Here is a 21,578-nt window from a genome sequence, read left to right as displayed (position 1 = left end):
ACTGCTAAGCACTGGGTCTAAGGTAACTGACCTTAACCTTAGATAGTTTGTTTCAAGGGAAATGAGAGAAGTAGAACCAAAAATACACATATGTGGAAGAAAAGACAGGCTGTTTCTTTTGTCTGTGATTAAAAAGTAAGAATAACATATGACCAAGGCATCTCCTGCCCATCCTTCTGGGTCACCCAAGCCATGATGACGTACAGTTCTGAACCAGATCAACTAAAAAGCCCCAGAGCAAGAAGGATTCCCTATTTACTCTGATCACTGCTCAGACTGTTTTCACAGCTCACTGAAGCCTGGCCATAAGGCAGGCCAAAAACAAATGGAAAAGTAGGCATGCTGTCTCCAACAGCAGTAGCTTCTCAAATACCCACCTACTACTCTCAGTTTCCAGAAGCTTCCACTTAGCCACAGTTAACCGTAAGCATCCTTTGTATATTCTCCAAAATACTCATATCCCAATTCATGTAATTTGTTCTACAAATAATAATCACCTCCTTATCTTTTACAAAAGCATGAGAGATCAATTATCTAAATGACTTTTTAAAAGGTTAATTTGCCACAAAAGAGTGAAGGGGTATGTTCTCTCCTTTGCTTAAAAAAACAATATAAGGATATTTCCTTAAAATGTGAGCAAATGAAAAGATGGTTTTAAGTGAAGAGATATTCTTCATACGCACCTCAGTTCAAAGGAAATACAAAGGTGGCATTATATTTTTTAGTATTAACACAATTTATTAACACAATGCCTTTTTTAAAAAGGCAAAAGTTAATGCCCTACACATATTTAGGGTTGTGGCATTAAATACTTATTTTTCTTCTTCAAATTTTCTGTAAAATGGTTATATCATAAAACTTAAACTTTAAGGAGTAATGATTTTTGTTTAATTATTTTTTACAAACTTACCATGTAGTGTTTTCTGGAATCTCTTGACGTTGACCATGTCTTTTGTCAACTGAAATGTTTTCCCCTCAGTTTCAACAGTGAATTCCCTACAAAGAGAACACATCATTTATTAGGGAAAACATGCATTCGTATGTCTTAATTTAAAGGAGTCTCACCAATTGCTAAACTCTTTTCATTTTAAGTGTAATATAGGTTGGTCAACTTTCCAGATAAAATGGCTGAAGTCAAATTTAAATTATTTCATAAGGAACACCAAATTATTATTTTAACAATGGAATCAATTAGTATTCTGGGAAGCACCCAAAAACGTGACTAGTCTTATGAAATTCCACAAGTGCCTCAACGATTAATTCCTTTGCTTTTGAGATCAAAATAAAGCCAAAACCACTTTTAAAAAAATTTAGCTTTAGAATAATTACAATAAATTTGTCAGAGATAGGCCTGCTGGCAAAAAACCCACTGTTCTCATTATTGTCCCAAGAAATGCAAAAATGACCAGCTTGTCCTCTTATAAAAGGTAATTTTAAAACTCCCACACTAATCCCAAAATAAACTTTGACACTTATGTTGAAGATCAGCTTAAAGAAGTTTTTTTTTTTTTTTTTTAAAGATTTTATTTTTTTATTTGACAGAGATCACAAGCAGGCAGAGAGACAGGTAGAGAGAAAGGGGGAAGCAGGCTCTCCGCTGTGCAGGGAGCCTGATGCAGGGCTCGATCCCAGGACCCTGAGATCATGACCTGAGCCGAAGGCAGGGGCTTAACCCACTGAGCCACCCAGGCGCCCCATAGCTTAAAGAAGTTTAATGATTCTGTCCAATACATCAATATAAAACATTATCCCTCCAAAAATCAGTGACTGCATTATGTTTGTATCCTCAGATATGACCATTCCACTTCTGGTAAGAAGAATTCACCTTTATCAAGTGTTTCAAGTAATTATCAAGTGTTTCATGACATGTGTTTTAGTTTATTAGGTATTTCCTCCCATTATGATCAGTTTGGATTTGTCTTGGCTCACAAGCAGCTCAGTGGCAGGAAAAGAGAGCCCTCATGTGGTTGTCTTTAAGCTGTGTAATTGGCACACTTTGTACTGCATTTTGCTAGTTTCTAGCACTAATAATGTCATGCAGCATGAGTGGTTTTCACAAATTTCCTCCATTTTGACCGTTCTGTCTGTAGTTTTTAAGTACATTATCATTCCATTACATAAACATTATGAGATATATTCTGTGAGTACAGTTCAGGTGTAGAGTAGGTAACAGTCATTAAAAAAAAACAAATTAGCAAAGAGCCATTATTTGAGAATAATTAATAAAGGAAACTGTCATGTTTATGACAAATAATGATATCTAACTAGTGTTCTTACTTGTCCATTTTAATGGCATTTGATGTATTTTAGCATAAATAGATGTTAATTCTGGGAAGCCAGTATGCTTTAAAATTTTCCTACTGAAATGGACGATCATATATCTTCAACTTGTTACAAACATTCATCTTACAAAACTTCCTTTGACAATGTTCTCATGCAACCGCCATTGTCCCAAAGCTCCAATTCAATCCCCTCCACTCCCAGTGAACCAGTGATGTGCTTTCTACCACTATAAACTCGAATCATCTTTCCTTGTTTTACATATATATCTTTTGTGTCAGACTTCTTTCACTTTGCCTATTATCTAGGGCCGGATATGAACTATTTCATGGTTTGCATCCCATATGCAGTCTTTTGTATTCTTTGCTCTATTACATTTTTTTAAAAGAGTTGATTTGTAAGAGACAGCACAAGCAGGGGAAAGTGGCAGAGGGAGAAGGAGAAGCAGACTCCCTGCTGAGAAGGGAGCCTGATGTGGGGCTCAATCCCAAGACCCCCGGGATCATGACCTGAGCCAAAAGCAGACGCTTAACTCACTGACCCACCCAAGCACCCCTCCTTTGCCTTTTTAAACAATACCTAGAAAATAATGTAAAACTCAATGGGAGAGCTGTACCAAAAAAAAATATATATATATATAAAATATTTTACCAATTCATTTAAAAAGCTGTACTCTTCAGTTATTAGGTATTCAATAAATGGCAATTAAGCCATTTAATAATGTTTGTATCTTCAAACTCCCATTTTGTTTTTGTTTTGTCTGCTTACTCTAACAATTACTGAGAGAAGGGTGTAGAAATATCTGACTGTAATTGTGAATTTGTCTATTTTTCCTTCCAGTTCCATCAAGATTGCTTTATATATTTTCAGGTGTTTTTAGTTGCATACAGTTAGAATATGCCTTGATGAACTGATCCCTTTAACATTATGAAATGTAACTGTCCCTGGCAATTTCTCTTGTTCTGAAGTTGACTTTGTCTGATACTAATACAGCCACTCCTGACTTGATTAATATTTGTATGGGAAATATCTTTTGATTCTGTTATGTTTAAGGTTATTTGTGTATTACAATTACAGCAAGTTTTCTGTAAATAGCATTTAATTGGGTCTTGATTTTTTTAAACCAGTCTGACAATCAATGGCTATTAATTTTTTAGATAAGTACATTTAATATAATTATTGGTACTGCTGAGTTTAAATCTAACATCTCAAGAGTTACTTTCTATTTGTCCCACCATTTCTTTGTTCGTTTTTCCCTTTCTCCTGCCTTCTTCTGGAGTATTTTTTATTATTCTATTTTATCTCCCATAAAAACTGGTTCATTATTTATATCCATTTGGTTTTTGCATGTTTTTCCAGGTAATTGCTCTAGAGTTTACCATATGCACTTTTCCAAATTTATCACAGTCTACCCTCAAAGAGTATTATGCCACTTCACATATAATGTATGCACCTTACAACAGTATATTCCCAATTCTTTGTTCTCATCCTTTAAGCTGCTGATGGCATACATTTTACTTCTATGTTATAAATTTCACAACATATTCTTATTGTTTTTGCTTAATTTTTTTTAAAAGATTTTATTTATTTATTTGACAAAGAGACACAAGTAGGCAGGAAGTTAGGCCAAGCAGAAAGCCTGATGCAGGACTTGATCCTAGATCCCTGAGATCATGACCTGAGCTGAAGGCAGAGGCTTAACCCACTGAGCCACCAGCGCCCATGCTTAATTTTTAAAATATTTTTTAAGACTTTATTCATTTCAGAGAGAGACAGAGCGTGTGCATGCACAAGTCGGGGGAGGGACTGAGGGCGAGGGAAAAGCAGGCTCCCCGCTGAGCAGAGAGCCCAAACCCAGGACCCTGAGATTATGACCTGAGCTGAAGGCAGACACTTAACCGACTGAGTCACACATATGCCTCTGTTTTTGCTTTAAACAGTTCATTACGTTTTAAAGAAATTAAGAGATGTCATTTTAAAGAAATTAAAGAAAATGTCACTTATATTCACCTACATACTTAACATTTATAGACCTCCTCAATACAGGTCATGTGCTCATGCTTTCTCATGTTGAGAACTTTTTTTTTTTAAAGATTTATTTATTTATTTATTTATTTGAGAGAGAGGCAGTGAGAGAGAGCATGAGCGAGGAGAAGGTCAGAGGGAGAAGCAGACTCCCCGTGGAGCTAGGAGCCCGATGCGGGACTTGATCCCGGGACTCCAGGATCATGACCTGAGCCGAAAGCAGTTGTCCAACCAACTGAGCCACCCAGGCGTCCCGAGAACTTTTTTTTTTTAAAGTAGGCTCCATACCCAGCATAGAATGCAATGTGGGGCTTGAACTCACAACCCTGAGATCGTGACCTGAGCTGAGATCAGGAGTCAGACACTTAACTGACTGAGCTACTTGGGCATCCCATTTAGAAATTTTTTTGTTGTTTGTCAGACACAATAAATTTTACGTTGTTTAGTACTGGATTATGTCGTATTCCTTTACAGATCTGTCTCTATTGTTTTTATATTTATGCTTAAAACAATTATAGAGACCATTCCAAAGTTCAAAAAAAGAAGGACTGAGAGAATGTCATTTCTAATTTTTCCTCAGTCACCTCCTTAGACAAATCTCCCCCTCTGAGAAAGTTACGGGGTGGGGGGAGAGATCACTTCAAATCTATTTCCAGGCTATAATGCCAAAATCTCAGCAAACACAGTTCTTGAAAGACTAGAGATAATACTTACCTGCAAAAAATTTCTAGAGAAACTGATCTCATCCTTTCAGAACCTGCAGAGAGGACACAGCTAAGTAACACCCACATAAAAGTACACATCCTGGGGCGCCGGGCTGGTTCAGTGGTTAAGCCTCTGCCTTCAGCTCAGGTCATGATCTCAGGGTCCTGGGATCGAACCCTGCCTCCGGCTCTCTGCTCAACAGGAAGCCTACTTCTCCCTTTCTCTCTGCCTCCATCTCTGCCTACTTGTGATCTCTGTCAAATAAATAAATAAAAATCGTAAAAAAAAAGTACACATCTTAAATCTCACCCTTTTTCATTCAGTAGTTTCTCCATTTCTGTAATGTAACACTCATCACAAACAGCCAGGTACTCCAGCACTAGCTTTGCGTCCTTCTTATACGCCTTGCCAATTGCTCCCTTATTGGGTTCAAACTGAACAACATTGACTGTTTTGTAGGAAGTAGTCAAGGAACCAAAAAGCACAGTGAACTGCCATAGTATTTTGGAAAACGATCTTGAGGACAATCCATCATCAAATTGAAACAACTAGTTCTCTATTGGCATCCTAGATCCCACTTATAAGGACTTCAAGTGTAAGATGAAATAACTACCCACAGAATCATTCAGACAAACCTCACTAAAAGTAAGTATACATTGTCAACAGAGACTTCTACAAAGTTACAGTGAGATGAAAGGGATATTATCTAACCAGCAACATAACCTGATACACGGTATAATTACCTCTGCTTACCGTTTACGGATTTCTGAAATGTCCCAAACACAACAGGATCTACCTGCTGTCCCTGGCCTAGCCCTAAGATGAGTTCATGACCTCAACTGCCTGGTAAAGAATGGAAATTTCTTTGCTGATTTACAGACTAAGTGAGCTAAATTATTATTTCATTTACCATAAAATGGCACTCATCTTTTAGTAGAAAAAGTATTCCCCAGGTGCCCTTTATTTAAAGGTGCAGGTATAGAGAAATGCATTGTGGAGATAGCTGGGAATAACTGGCCAACACCCGGAAAGACATTCAGAGCACTCTTCTGAATATGCTTCCTTCAAAGCATAAATCACACCAAAGTGGGTGTGTCAGATTACAAGAAAGAGACTAGGAAAGGAGCAATGACAGGGGTAGAACATGTAGGTTTAAATAAGTGCTACCACAATATCCAAAACATCTGTTTATCCACAGAATGTGCAGACTTGGATTTATCCATTTTCAAGAAGTTTACACTTTAGACCTGAGTTGCTGAAGCAACCAGAAAGGATATGGGCTCTTTCAGAGGTTTCTCAGCTACAAGTGGGACTTTGGTGGCTCGAGCATGACAAGAAAGGTCATAACAGGAACGATCTGCACATCCGACAATCTCAATCCAGCCCTAAGAAGACATAATAAATAAAAACATTTATTACACTGGGTTCATTCACAGATGCATGCAGATTATAAGTAACTTTCACATACCCAAAGATAATTTATTATAGCATCTCCACTCAACTTTTATAAATGTTTGAAATGGGAATAGTTCCCTACATCAGGCAGCTAACAACACTATAAAATATAATTCACACATGTACACAAAGTGGTCTTCTTATTTTCTGGGCAGATTTATTTTGCAATATTGTAAATGTGGGATAAACTAATATATTATAGGATTTAACTACGAAAATAAAATGTGAACCTAAACAAAGTCAGTAGACAGGTTTCAAATTCAAAATCATGATTCAAAATGAATCTGGCAGAAACCTCTACTCTCTTTGGATGCAGTGTCTATTGACCTCACAACCTGAGATCAAACGGCTGTGCTAAACACACAGCTCAGCTGGCCATGAATGTGGCCATTTGTGTTCAATTCAGTTTCTTACACAACAAAAGAAACCTTAGTAAAGAGCAGGTAGCATTTAAGTCACAGAATAAAACTTAACAGCAACGCCACCACAGACATGTTAAAGGCTTATTTTAGTAGATATCTAGTTAGTCCTCATGAATATTTATATTCTGCCTTTGATCCAAAGAGTATGAAAAATTGCAACCATCACAACTACTAAGCTTTCCAAGCATGTGACCACAGGCGGTGCATGGACTAAAGACAGCAAAAATAAACCTCACAAGCTCAGAAACCCCAACACATAACAACAAAACAGAAATTAAAAGAATGAAACCTAAAATGAAATAACTTGATCATCTGACATTCACTGAAGATGTCAACATATTTATGTACTAAAAAAGGTAAAATCACTGAAACACATCTGAGGACAGCAAGCAACAAGCCTGGGATAGTGGTTACCTCTGAGAAAAGAGAAGAAAGGAATGGAGCGTTAGCTGTCTCAGTAACATTTTTTTCATTAAAAATTTAAAATATGAAGCACATAAAAAGGAAGTGTTCAAGTTTCTTCTTGAATGCAGGGACTGTCTTATTTCTATTTATCAGACTGTTCTACTGATGGAGTACTTCAGATGAGGGAAGGAAGCTCTTTACCTGTTTTATTTCCCTGATTTAAGTGAGTGAGAAACAATTTTCCTTTGTTCTCTCAGGCTACAATGGAACAACTTGAATAGGGTTTTGGCATTTCCTTTGCTTTATAAAACATGCTCAGCAAACGGCACCAGTTGTCTAGTTTGGTAGAACTGTTAACAATTACAACACTTTATAAAGCAACTAGTTTAACAAAAATCACTACTGTGAGTACTTAAAACAAGAAAAGGTCTTTAAAGGAGTTCTCCCCTCTCCTTGAAAGTTCCTATTACCTTCAAGCTTCTGGTTTTGTTTCGTTTCCCAATGACCTTATGTAAAATGTAGCCTAATTCTGTGCTGGGCCCACATTTTTCTTTTTTCAATTTTCTCCTTTAATTTAAAAAAAGAAATGTAGGTACAATCGACATGAAACATTATGTTGGTTCCAGGTATGCAATACAATGATTCAGTATTTGTAGATAATGTAAAATGAGCACCATAAGTCGGTTAACATCCAGCAACCACACATGGTTCTAGAACTTATAGGACCTACTCTCTCAGCAGCTTTTGAATACACAATGTAGCATGATTAACTATTATCACTATGATGTTCATCACATCTGGAAGACTGAGGTCCACATTTCTGATTCTCAATACTTAACTACAGCTCACAGTGGCACTCAAAAAAGCATGAGCAGAAATGTCGTAAGGTCTATTAAAGCAATGTAGCACAGTGGTTAAGAGCACGGGCCCAGAGTGAGACGGCCCTGGTTCATACCGCACCTCTACCACTTGCTGTGAGACTCAAATTGCTTAACCTCTCAGCATTTAGGTCTCCTCAGAAACAGGACCTACGATAAGGATTACATAAGATACTACATATGAAGCATTCAGAATGGAAAGCACAGCCCTTACCAATTATACATGCTGAATGAACAAATGAAAGAAATAAAATGTAATCCAGGCCACATTCAGAATCTCAAGTGAGATAGCAAGAATCTGTGTCTACTTTAACAAAATTAGAGTCAGAGAAAACTAAGAAAGGGAACTGGTATGGAACAAAGAGAAAAGAAATAATCTTTTCTCACACAACACAGGAACTATTTTATTTATTTATCTATTTATCTGATGTGCAAATATGAAGAAATTCCAGAAAATTTAAAACATGTAAAGAAATTTATATTCATCTATAACCCAAAATTAACTACTCCCATCATTTTGGCATACATATGTCCAACAAGTCTGTGAGGAAAATCTAGTAACAAGAAAAACCTAACAGATTACCGAAATTCTTCCCTAAATCCACAAAGGAAAATGAATATATTTAAAACAACATCAGTAACAGCCACTACAAATATCTGCATACCTATGAACATATACATGCATGTATGTTTGTAATGCATGTAATATCATTTAGTGGCTAAAAAACCCATGGGGCTAAGAATGGTTTTTACATTTTTAAAGGGATGTAAAAAAGAAAGAGACGACAAGAAGAAACAAAAATCTGCAACGCCTAAAGTATTTTTACTACATTTACTATGGAAAACATTTGCTGATCCCTGATGCAGAGACGTGAACAACTTTTGAGGACGTGTATACAGCTGGAAGTTTCACTTTCTACATAATATTCTTCAGAATTACTTTTTGCTTTTGATTTTTACAGAAATGAGTCATTTTTTTAAATGACTAATTTTTATTTCTAATTTTTAAAAATGAATCTATTAAAGTCATTTTGAAAACTAAAGAGTGAAACCAAGGGCACATGGGAATAAATGACAAGTCTCTTTATAACCAACATGAAAGGCCAGGAGGCTCTCAGGCCCCTTGTTCTGGATGCTACCTTGTTCCCACTGCCACCAGGGCAGAAAGCATCTTCTATAGCCAATGGCTTTTTTTTTTTTTAACTTTTTTCAAAAAATGTTTGTTTATGTTTATTAATCTCTACAGCCACTGTGGGGCTCAAACTCACGACCCTGAGATCAAGAGTCACATGCTCCTCTGAGCCAGCCAGGCAACCCTCCTAAACGCAAATGTCTGTCAATCCTAAGCTCCAGTATGAATGTTCATGTTTGGGAGCTGCGGGTGGTAAGGTACAGTGAAGTGGTAGCCAGGATGTCTCTGAATTACTATTAAATACATAGAATTTGAGAAAAGGTAGTTCCTAAACAAGAGATCTGAACTACTAGTCTATCACCAAAACCTATCAAATAGCTCTCTAAACAAAATGCACCATGTCTTTCTTTACTCAGCCCTATCACCATTTCCAACGTTTGTTAGGGTCCTTCCTTGTCAAGAAGGAGGCCACCCCATCTTAGCTACCTGGGGATACTACCCATAACACTACCCATCCCCGGAAGGTACACACCAGCACTGCTCTGTCACTGACCTTCCCTGTCTCTCTTACTATCAGTCTCTGGAAAAGCCATAAAGGGCTCTTGGGACACAAAAGTAACCCCTTCCTTATAAGAGGACAGAGCACAACTGCTTTTTCCATTTTGCTTTGGAAAAGACCTCTTTTCTCTTTGTTCCACTGACATAAAACACAAAATGCAATTTTGAAATCCATGCCTCCTATGTTAACAGTGTGAAGATCACATGCTAACGACCCTTCCACATCCTTACATAGGATGTTTTAGACTCGGCATCCCAACAGTCACAGGCATAGTGGGCCATCTCGTTCTCCATGTGCTGACGGAAGCGGAGTTTATCTGGAGATACTCCAACCTTCGTGAGGTAGAGGTAGATGCGGCCAATGAAGTAGCCTAATACTGAGTTGTTAATCACACCCTAAAAATCAATGAATAAACAAGTAAGTGAATAAATAAGCAAGCAAACATGCAAACAAGCACAGAGGAAGGCAAAAAACACACATCCTTTTGAAGGCCAATGTACCACTTTCGATTTATTCATACTCTACTGAAAAATATTTGACACACAGGGTAAGCTAATTTATCTAGCTTTCAGAACAATCTCAAACACAAAGAATCTGATTGTGGCTATTTTTAAAGGGGTTAATGCCAAGTTAACAAGCTGATTATAACAGAGTTATTCAAAATCTTTCTGCCATACTCACTGGATCAGCAAAATTTCAGCCCAATACTTCAGTACTACAGTACTAGCAATGCCATTCATAATAATGACCCTACAAGGGCAGATATACTTCCTCTGAATTAACAAAATTAATAAGACATGTTGAAGGGATTTTAATGTATCCTTATCCACTGAAGTGTGTGCACCCCAGAGCACACACCAGTACCAGAAGGATCTTAGAAATCATCTAGCCCCACTGCAGAGCCCTTCTCTGCAAAATGGCTGGCAAGTCATCACTCAGCCTCAACTGAAATATTTTCAGGGGCAGGAAGTTCATTGTTCCCTGGGGCAATTCATTTCACTATCAGGCAGCAGAGACTATTAGATAAAGTTTCCACTCACTCACTTTTCTAGACAAATGATTAGAGAAATTCTATTCTATGCAAGACTTTAGCCCAACTGTTATGTGTAAGATTAAAATCCAGAGGACTGGCTTTCTGTGAGTCAAAATGTCTCCACCAAATGGTACATATTGATAAAAGTTGGATTGACAGGGCACAGTTCAGACCAGGATCTTTTTTCCAAGTGCTCTGCTAAATTTTTTTCATGTTAGCCCTGTGGCCTACAAATTGGCATGTTCAGGTAATTTCCTCCCACTATAATAACAGTGTAGGATAAATACTGTATAAAAAGCAAATACTATATAAACAATAAAATGACTGCTAAAATAAATATTTTGTTATCCAGTACACAGAATTTCCTAAATGCTGCAGACCCTAAGCTGGAATAACCTAAATAAAGTTACCTATGGAATCTTACCTGTTCAACAGCATCTCCTAGACGCATTTTTCGAGCAGACTGTCCGCTGACTTGGGCTTTTGCTGAATATAAATAAAGGTGGAGGTCTGCCACATTCTGAAACTTGGGATGGTCCTTTTCACTGGGATCTACAAAGTGCTCAATTTCTGCCATTGTGAATTCTCTGGAAGAAAAAAAATGTAAGGGATAAAAGTTGCATACTTAACTATAAAAATTAACAAGGCCCTTATTTTCAACTTTACTCTGCAATGATACAGGCCCTCAGGCGACAGGAATCTCTTATCAGTAAACCAGAAAATCGTTTCCTAAGAGAATGGCAAGGAAAAAAAAAAAGAAGTTAGATTAAGTTTGTCTGGATGGCTATTATTCTTAAGCATATTAATGAAAACTTTACAGCTCACTTGAATAGTAATTTAAATAAATAAATACAATCAAACTTCTCTCAAATATTAACTTCTGTCTAATGATAAAGATTCTTTGCTTGCCCTAATTTTAGTCAGTTTTCTGAACCTCCTCGTAGGCCCATCTGTATACTTCTTTATAAAATCCGGTTTTAGTAAGAACCCTGATAAGTCAGTTTAACTAGAACCCTCTACCCCAACCCTTGCTATGTGATCACTTCCGCTCTCTTTTTTGGGTTTGTCATCCACTACCATCCCCCAGTTGGTGTCTGTTTACCCTGGCCTATCTCCAGCAAGAACCCATTAGGTTGGCTTGGCCAGAATCCCTCTTGCCTTGCCCCTGATGGTCCCTTTTAGTAGTTTTCTAGCCACTGATGCACTTCACCCCATGCCTTGGCTATAAATCCTCTTTTGCCCCTGCTGTATTCAAAACTGAGCCCTATTCTATACTGAGGTCCCTTTTCCCCTACTGCAACAGTCTTGAATAAAATCTGTTTCTATTACCTTAACTACTATCCATCTGTGTTTCTCTCCATACTAGCCATAACAACAAAAGATTATTTTCATTGGAAAATAATTTTTAAAGAACAGACTGATAGTTTTTAAAATTAGGAAAACTTAAGGGAACGTCAGACACAAAAAAGAAATGAGATCCTGAATAGCGACTTCCAAATAAAGTGGTTTTCCTTGGACCACTAGCAAGTCTTTATATATATATACTAAATGAAGTTCCCAGTATTTCCTTTTCAAAGGATGGGAAATTAAAAGTGAAGTGAAATTATTCTTTAGCTTTTATAGTAGTTTGGTTTCTTTCTTTTTATTGCTCTGAGCAAGTAAATGACTGATAATGGCACCATACAGCTGGCTTCTTTAGAGTAATAGCTTCTTGAATAAAGTGTTATTCAAGGCAGAGGACATAAGACATGAACTGAACAGGCTAGCATCAAGCTAACTGCATAATGATGAAATAAATATGCATTTAGTAATGGTTTCCCAAAGAGACCTCTCTGAATGGCAATTAAGTAGCTATTGGGGGAAAAGTGTTTTAAGTTAATTTTATGAGTCAAAATCAAGTCTCTCTTCTTTAAACACCTCCCCCACACACATTTACTAGTGCATTTCCATGATTATCTCAGATGTTTCAGAAGTAATGAAAAATTGCTTAAATGTGCCCTAAAAATACGTGAAATGCATTGCAAAAGAGCTCTGATTTTTGAACTTTATTTTTTAATAGTATTTCTTACTTGGTCCTAAGGCACCTATATCTTTTCTTTCAACCACTATCAAACATCCTCCATGTACACAGAAATAGGACAGAGACAAAGAAGCAAAATGTCTGTCCTCACATATCTTATAGCTTGGCGGACAGCAAGAGAACATCTAAAATGCAAAGCGTATCAAAATATTCTGCCAGAATCCCAAAATAATCTGCTGCCAAAGTCTTTCCATCTGTTCTGTCAAATAATCCCAGCTCACAGACAGGCGATAGAAATCAACTCTAACAGTGATGCTACCAATAGTCTCTTGTCTTTGAGTTCAGAGACCGTACCTGGACCGTGGAGAACTATAATAACCTATAGTCTAGGAGACAGAACCAGCCAAATCACAATAAAAATATATATTTTTTAATTACAGATGAACCATCTAATACTCTCAACCTAAATAGAAGAAATCACAGCCATGCAAAGACTAATCACCTGATAACCCCATGCCATCAAGAAGACATCACAACACTAAACAAATCCTAGCCCTATCCAAGGAACAAAAGCCATGTGGATACTGGCTTATGGAAGAATGAGTGGATTTCTAGTCGGGACCTTACAGATGCATATAACAAATTCTGGATTCCAGCCAGAATCCAGACAGGGTGCTTTAAAGTAAAAGTGTCCAAAATAAAAATGACCAAGGAACCCCATGGACCTTTCACCAGCTTACTCCTAATCACTCCTCAGCTCTGAGCTACTTTTTCGATTTACCACTTTCCATTCCATAGGCCACAGGTTTTGCCTTACTTTGTGGTCCTTTTATAACTTCCAAGTGCTACTTGACATTATATAAATCCTCTCCAAAACACTGACTTTACACAAAGTCAGTCTTACCTGGGCTCCCTCAGTATTTTGAAATCATGCTTGAAGATACTACTGGAAGAGATGGAAAGCCAAAAAAGAAAAGGAAAAAGAGAGACAGAAAAACCCAGGAGCCAGGAAGTAAAACAGACTCAAGCCTACAAGTTTTCATTGTTATTATAGCTGGCTAAAGTTTCTGACCACTTCTTCTTCCCGCATGGAGGCCCAAAGGGAAACTGTTTTGTGCAAGCCCCTTCCTCGTGCAGTCCCCACTTTCTCGACCAGAAGGCTGAGCCAATCATAGGCCTGAAGAAACAGTTTGGTCAGTATATGGGGTGTTTCCACAGTGGGTGTCAGGGGGACTGACAAGATTAGGCAGGTGCTTTGGGTGCTTTGATGTAGAGTCAGTGGTTGGGATATGCTATGACTAAAGTCTGTAATTATAGTGAGTAAGAAAAGAGAGGAGATGGGTGGGGTGGCGGGGCTGTGGAAAATCCTTCTGGAGTCTAAGATAGTTAAGTTTACCTACGTATCTTATTTTTTATATGGAATTTATAATGCCAAGAGATGATATCAGTAAGAAAACACAGAAATCACAAAAAGCTTAAAATCACAGTAAGTTTCTAAAGAAAACTTAAGTGCCAATATGCCCTCCCCCGTATGCCTGTACTTATCTGGCAAAAGGAGATTATTAGAATAGAGACAAGTGAGCAGACTAGAGTAGACAGAAGCAAGCCTGCTAGCTGGCCTGTCACAGAGGCACCCCAAGTATCTGGAGGAATGTCAACTGGTTACAGAAACACCCGCAGCCAACTCCAGTGCTGCTGTTTGCCTTGGACACCCCAGATGACACTCCCCTCCTAACCGTCACCTCGTCCCCACCTTACCCTACACTTACATACATCACCACTGCCAGAAAAATGCCTTGTTTTGACAATCAAGATCCTGCCATTCTCTAAATATATGACAAACAAGGGGGGAAGATCATTTTGGAGCAGGTGAGAAACATGATCTATTCTTCACCTTCCTTCCTTTCCTTTCAAGTTCCCATTAGTTACTCACAACTACCTGATGTCCCAGAGATTACAAACATTAACATCATCTTTTGGAGGACAAAACTAAAGACATGGTCATGTAAGAACGAAGCAGAACTGTTTCAACATAGCAAGCTTCCCTTTCCTATTCAATGCTTAGCTCATTCACAAATTTTACTGGAAGAACAATACGGGCAGTACCTGACTCTGATCAGTCCAGATCGAGGGGAGATCTCATTTCTAAAAGAATTTCCGATCTGGGCAGCAGCAAAAGGCAACTTTCCTTGGTTGAACTCCAAAAGTCTCTTGAAATTCAGGAAAATACCCTGTGCGGTTTCTGGTCTCAAGTACCTATAAATTTAAATAAATCAGTCTGTTAGAAGGAAGGAAATTAAGTTTTCCAAAAATCTGAAATTCTAGATACAAATCCTGAAAGTCCTAAGTATACTATTTCATACAAAGCAGTGCATATATGCTCTAAAGCAAAGGAGTAAGAAGAGGAGACATTTTCCTTGGTACCAAACATACTCAAGCAAGTGTTAGAGAATGTATCAAGCAATTGGTATGGCAATACTACTATCAGAAATGTCATTCTATTTTATCAGTCCAGTGAGTCAATGCCACCTCTCTCTTATTGTCCCTAAAACCCGATAAATCATTAACGTGCAGGCAGACAACAATTCAGATCCTTTTGAAAAGAAGACTCTGCCTAAGTATATGTGCGTTAACCCACCTATTAGAGTGTAACTGTGTGGCTACAAAGAAGCCAGTATGGCCTTACACACAGCATTAGAGCTCATTCATCACAGTCATCACACCAGGCCAGGCAAATGGCAGGTTTTTCCTATCATTTTCTCCTCTGTGGTATTCCACATTTCCAGCCACATGTTTCTTCTCTTTTTCTCCATGTTTTAAAGATACAGCTAAGCAAATACACCATGATAGCCATTCTCCTCTTCTCAATTTTACAGAAAATATTCTCCGCAAAAACATCAGTTAAGAAAGCTTTTCCGAGGGCCTACCTCACATAAATGTTTTATGAAAAGAACTTTAAATCAAGGAAAAGATAAAATATAATGTACCCTCTTCTCACTCTAATATACCAACACCTCATTCTGAAGGTCCTTTCCAGATTTCATCCAAAAGAAGTGTAACTACAGTTTATATACATTTTTTTTTAAAAGCTGTAAGACTTTTAAATTTCATTTATTTATTTTTAAGTAGACTCGATGCCCAACATGGGGCCTGAACTCATGAGCCCAAGATCAAGAGTTGCATGCTCCACCATCTGAGCCAGCCAGGAGCTTCTATGTGCATGATTTAGAAGTAGAATGTGTAAAATTATGTATTCTTTATTTTTTCTATTTTCTAAATAATCATAAAAATATTTCATATTTAATAGTTGCAGTGTATCCTACTAAAACGATCTACTTTAATTAACTAATCATCTCAAATTTTTGGATAAATAGGTTATTTCTACTTTTAATTTATATGCTCTTGATAAATACACCTTCCTAGCTTCCTTTCCTTTTGAATTATCTGCTCAGATAAACTCCCAAGAATATGATGACAGGTCAGAGGGCCTGGCCCATTTAATGACTCTCTGTATGTACTGCCAAAATGAAAGGCTCACCTTTGGCCTCGTTCCATAAAATATCCCAAGTCAACACAGTGTGTGACTAAAATAATTCTAGTCATACATTCTGTCACAATTTTTATTATTCTACTTTAGGAAACATAATCTATCTCGCTTCATCTAACAAAAGCCTACCCTCGATTATCTAAAATGAGACCATAAGAAAAACATCTGAAGTTATGAAATAGATTACTTTGGCTAAGTTTGTTAACACTGAGAAGGAATTTATATCTACAAATTCTAGTTCTGGGTCATATTGTAAATTGTTCAGCTTTTTTTACTGTGAAAACCACATCTTTTAAATAACATCAAACCTATGTTGTTCTGTATGGTAGGCCACTAGTCAAATGCCTAAATTTAAATTAATTAAAATTAAATACATTTTAAAGTTCAGTTCCTCAGAAGCACTAATGCCATTTCAAGTGCTCAATAGCCACATGTGGCTAGTGGCTACTATACTGGACAACACAGATTACCGAACATTTATACCACTGCAGAAAGTTCTATTGGATAGTACTGATCTAGACTAAATGGTTTCTAAGTCTCCTTTGGCAATAAGTTCAATGACTTACAAAACCATTCCTCAACTATCTCTACCCTGTACAGCTATCACCACAAGATATGATGATCACAGACTTCTATTTATTTTCTGGCAAAAAAATGATCACATACACTAAAAATATACACATATACATATATATATATATATATATATATATTCAGAAAGATTAGAAGAAATAAATTTAAGAATATGTCTGTTATTATTTCTCCTTAAAATGTTTATCTGTACTTTCTACATACCATTTTTCAAAAATTTTCCTTCATGGCTGATTTGATGTTTACTTTTTATTACAACAATTTTAGTAACTTCATTACATAAAGAGTAAGTGATACATACCCAGGCATGTTTCCTCCAGGCCCAATGAAGGTTTTGAACATTAAGTTAAAAGATACTGGAGGGGAGAGATCATTTCCAGTAATGGGGGATTTTACATTATAGTTCACAAAAAGATCCCCAAGTTCCTGCTGGCCATAGTTATCAAGCTAAAGGATACATAAAGAAAACAATTAACATAAAAGATTGAGAAAAAAACACAGCATAGAAGTATTACATACATAAAACCCATCTACCATTAAAAGTCACCCAGAATAAGAACGTCAAAGTTAATCTAACTTTCAAAAAACCCAAATTAAAATCATAACCAGTTCACTTTCCATTTATCAATTTATCATTTACCATTCTAGAAAAATGGAGTACTTTTCTGGAACTGACCTAAACTAACAAATTCACCATTTCACAAGGAAAGATAAAGAAAAGTATCTCTGGTTCAATTATAATAGTTACAGATTGGTAAGAATCTGAAATCATATAAATTACATTGGGTTTTTTTTTTAATAGATTTTATTTATTTGTCAGAGAGAGAGAGATATAGACCACAAGCAGGGGGAGTGGGAGGCAAACGGAGAAGCAGACTCCCCTCTGAGCAGGGAGCCCAATGTGGGACTCGATCCCAGGATCTAGAATTATGCCCTGAGCCAAAGGCAGATGCTTAACCAACTGAGCCACCTAGGCGCCCCATAAACAAGTTTTCAAGTTGCATTTTACCACTTTGCATATTTAAGAGTCAGGTACACTTCCCTATTAAATTGTGCATATAACTTTTCTTTGCCACTAGATATTAAGCTCGTGAAGGTAGAAACTGTTTCTTATTCATCTCTGCTTGTTCTAGTGTGTTGCACATTTTATATATTGATAACCAACGTGAAACCCTCAAATGATGTGACTTCCAATTTAAAATTTCAAATGACTATGACAAACCATCTAATACTGAAGAATGTTCAAAACTTAAAAAAAGAAATCTCCTAGTAGAATTAATTAGATAAATCAACTCAGAACCATAAGAACTGAGGCTCTGGAGTCAGAAAAACCTGGGTAAACTGCCCAATTCTACCACTTACAGATTGTGTGACTCAAGATTAAGTTCTTATCTAACTTCTCTGAGCCTCAATTTGCTCATCTGTGAAATAGGGAAACAGCACCCACTTCACTATGAAGAGGTACTATGAAGATTAATTATGTAAAGTACTTAAAAGGGCCTGGCACATAGCATACACGACACCACTAAGTGTCTTGCCAAAATATCCGACTGGGCCTCTAGGTTGAACTACCAAATTATAAGTAATATAGAAACAGAGGAACATGTGAAATATCACCAAAATAATGTAATGAGCCAAATCCAGGGAGTAGAAAATACTAGGAAACAAATGTTTCAATTTTTAAAAAATTTTTTAAATGAAAATATAAGGCAAATTAGAGATAAAGAACCTAAAGACTGGAAGAGATTTAAGAAATATGTCAACCACTCACAAAATATGGACTTTATCTGGAGCCCAATTCAAACAAACAAAAAAAGTGGTTAACATTTAAGATAATGTAATTAAAATGATGTTTTAGATGTACTTCAAAATAATTCTGGAGAAGGTAGGAAAGCAGGGAATGGATTCAACGAAATCTGATAACATTGTAGCAGGTTCATGGGTACATTAGTATTCATTATACTATTTTCTATTTGTATATGTTTTGAATTCTTCCTAACAAAAAAGTTAAATTTGACTTAAAAGCTGATCCATGCACAGGTGCGTCAGCAAAAATCGACAGAGAAGAAAAACAGTTCTGAGCTACTGAATCCACATAACAGGAATAAAGCTCTTCTTACCACAGAGGGTGAATCAGTTCCTTTTAAAGGAACTATCACACTGCATAAAGCTGAAAAGGAGTCACAGACGCTAACAGGTAGAAAAAGCGATTATTCGCTCAAGGGAACAGATGGGCCTTTGGCCATGAATTCACCGGGGCCATTTCTGAGTACTAAACCACAGGTCCCAACTTTTCACTGAATGTTACACGGACAGCAGCTTGTATGTATATCTAAAATAGCAAACCAAAAAACAGACTGCTCTCTGGGGTGCCTGGGTGGTTCAGCTCATTAAGCATCCAACTCCTGATTTTGGCTCAGGTCATGATCTCAGGGTTGTGAGACCGAACCTTGTTTTGGGATCCTGCACTGGGCCCCACGCTGGGAGTGGAGTGTGCTTAAGATTCTCTTCTCCCTCTCCTTCTGCCCTCCCCTCACCAACACAACTCACCCATTTTCTCTTAAAACAAACAAACAAACAAAAAAACCAAAATGAAAAAAACAGACTGCCCTTCTAAGACCATGAATATAAGACAGAAAGTCAGGGTTCAAACTATAAATGACTTAATGAATCAACTAATTACTTCCTGCTCTGACAACTGACTTGGAAATGAATGAAACTGTTAAGATCAAAGACACATACAAAAGCTTTGTAAGTCTAACATTCAAAATGGGAAATAGTAACTTGGGGGGTAATTAGAAGTGCTTTTCATTTCTTCTTTCTAATAAAGGTCATGCCTTTGGGAAAGAAAGGAAATAAGAAATGAATGTTTGGCTATAATGGTGTCAAAATCCAAAAACTGATTTATTAACTCATGAACAATAAAACTAAAGCAATGAGCTTCAAGCAAAGGATAAAACATACCTCACAAGGACTAAAATAAATTGGCAGATGAGTCAACAGCCAAATTAAGATTTTCTTTTAATTTAAATGAGGAAGGAGAAAATTTGTGAGCTACCGTTAGAAAGCTAGATACCACAGAGAAAAACCAGCATATTTTTAGAAAACAAGGCAGCACTGCAAAAGTATCCAGTAAATGTTCATGAGAAAATGAAAAAAGGTAGGGATTCCTACATTCAGCCTCACATATTTATATATTAATGTAAAGAAAATATGTATAAATGCACTGGTTTCTGTGTATGTCTGTATAGTTTTGCCCAAGAAAGTAAATAAAATTTAAGAGGTGAGCCTTGGTGGACCTCATGATCAAGCACCGTGTTGGAGAAAGGTATTTTGCTTAAATGGATACGTAAGGTGAGAGATCAGCAACATACACACACGGACATGTGCATCTTCCTGAGCAAAAGAGGTACCATTTTTGTAGTATTTTTAAAGTGATCTGTGACCTGGAAAAGGGATAAGAACAACTTCTGATATAGCAGATATTCCTGCACTTGGTAAAAGTCAGAACAGATTATCTCCATGGTCTTTTTTTTTTTTTTTTAAGGTTTTATTTCTTTATTTGACAGACAGAGATCACAAGTAGGCAGAGAGGCAGGCAGAGAGAAAGGAAGGGAAGCAGGCTCCCTGCTGAGCAGAGAGTCCTATGCGGGGCTTGATCCCAGGACCCTGGGATCATGACCTGAGCTGAAGGCAGAGGCTTTAACACACTGAGCCCACCCAGGCGCCCTCCATGGTCTTTCTTAAGTCTTACCTAAACTTTGCCAACTTAAATAGAAATTATAAAACATTGAGTCTATAGGAAAGGCAGGGCCCTGCTCATCAGGTTCTAAGAATAACAGCATGTAGTCAAGGACAGCGCAACCAGAAGCAGATCAAGTGGCTGATGAGACAGTTTTCACAAGGATATCTGCCCCTAAATCTCCATTATCAAAACTGAACACTATTCATCCTTAGCCAATTCTCTGGTTTTTGCTATTAAATCCAGAAAATTGGTTTCCAAGGAGATAGAACCCATTCCGTGCCTATTTACACTGAATTGCTAGTTTGGGCTAAAATAAAGTGTTAGCCACAAAAGGTAGAAAGAGAAGAAAATAAAAATACCAAAGAGAAACAGAAGGGAAACTCCACTTCCTTACAATCGTGGCCTGGGTCAGCACAATGTGGAATTCAATAGTCATCAAACACTGTAAGAAAGACAGTACCTACCTGAGTTGCTGTAATAACATCTCTAAAGTACTCACCTGAGCCAAGACACTTTCCATCTCTGATTTCTTCTCAGCAGAACACTTCTTATCAGACATCAATTTCTGTAAGTGAGCTACAAGAACAGTGTTGGTACATGTCAATTTCAATCAATGGGTAAAAGGACAACGCACTTTGAGTTTCTGGACAGGTAAAAAAAATGAATCCGAGGATAATGTTCTCACTTAATACAAATCCCATGGCTGATTTTACAGGGAAAATAATGATAATGTCTTGATCCTTTTGCTGACTTAGAATTTCTAATTATCATATAGAACTTC

General features: G+C 37.1%; 1 protein-coding gene across 1 annotated transcript in view; it reads right to left on the bottom strand.

Annotated features, from left to right (window-relative positions):
- Positions 1–21,578, bottom strand: part of GARS1 (glycyl-tRNA synthetase 1) — a 44,288-nt gene that overhangs the window by 5,811 nt on the left and 16,899 nt on the right. The window contains exons 6-13 of the mRNA XM_004762573.3: positions 21,297–21,373; positions 17,354–17,499; positions 15,021–15,170; positions 11,319–11,481; positions 10,092–10,256; positions 6,288–6,395; positions 5,320–5,465; positions 911–996 (exon numbers count right to left, since the gene is read on the bottom strand). Coding sequence (XP_004762630.1) covers positions 911–996; positions 5,320–5,465; positions 6,288–6,395; positions 10,092–10,256; positions 11,319–11,481; positions 15,021–15,170; positions 17,354–17,499; positions 21,297–21,373 — 1,041 coding nt within the window. The remainder of the gene's footprint in view (positions 1–910; positions 997–5,319; positions 5,466–6,287; positions 6,396–10,091; positions 10,257–11,318; positions 11,482–15,020; positions 15,171–17,353; positions 17,500–21,296; positions 21,374–21,578) is intronic.

Source organism: Mustela putorius, unplaced genomic scaffold (assembly GCF_011764305.1).
Source record: "Mustela putorius furo isolate JIRA1106 unplaced genomic scaffold, ASM1176430v1.1 tig00003845_pilon_pilon_pilon, whole genome shotgun sequence".
Classification (NCBI taxonomy): Eukaryota; Metazoa; Chordata; class Mammalia; order Carnivora; family Mustelidae; genus Mustela; species Mustela putorius.
This window is presented reverse-complemented; position numbering and strand designations above follow the sequence as displayed.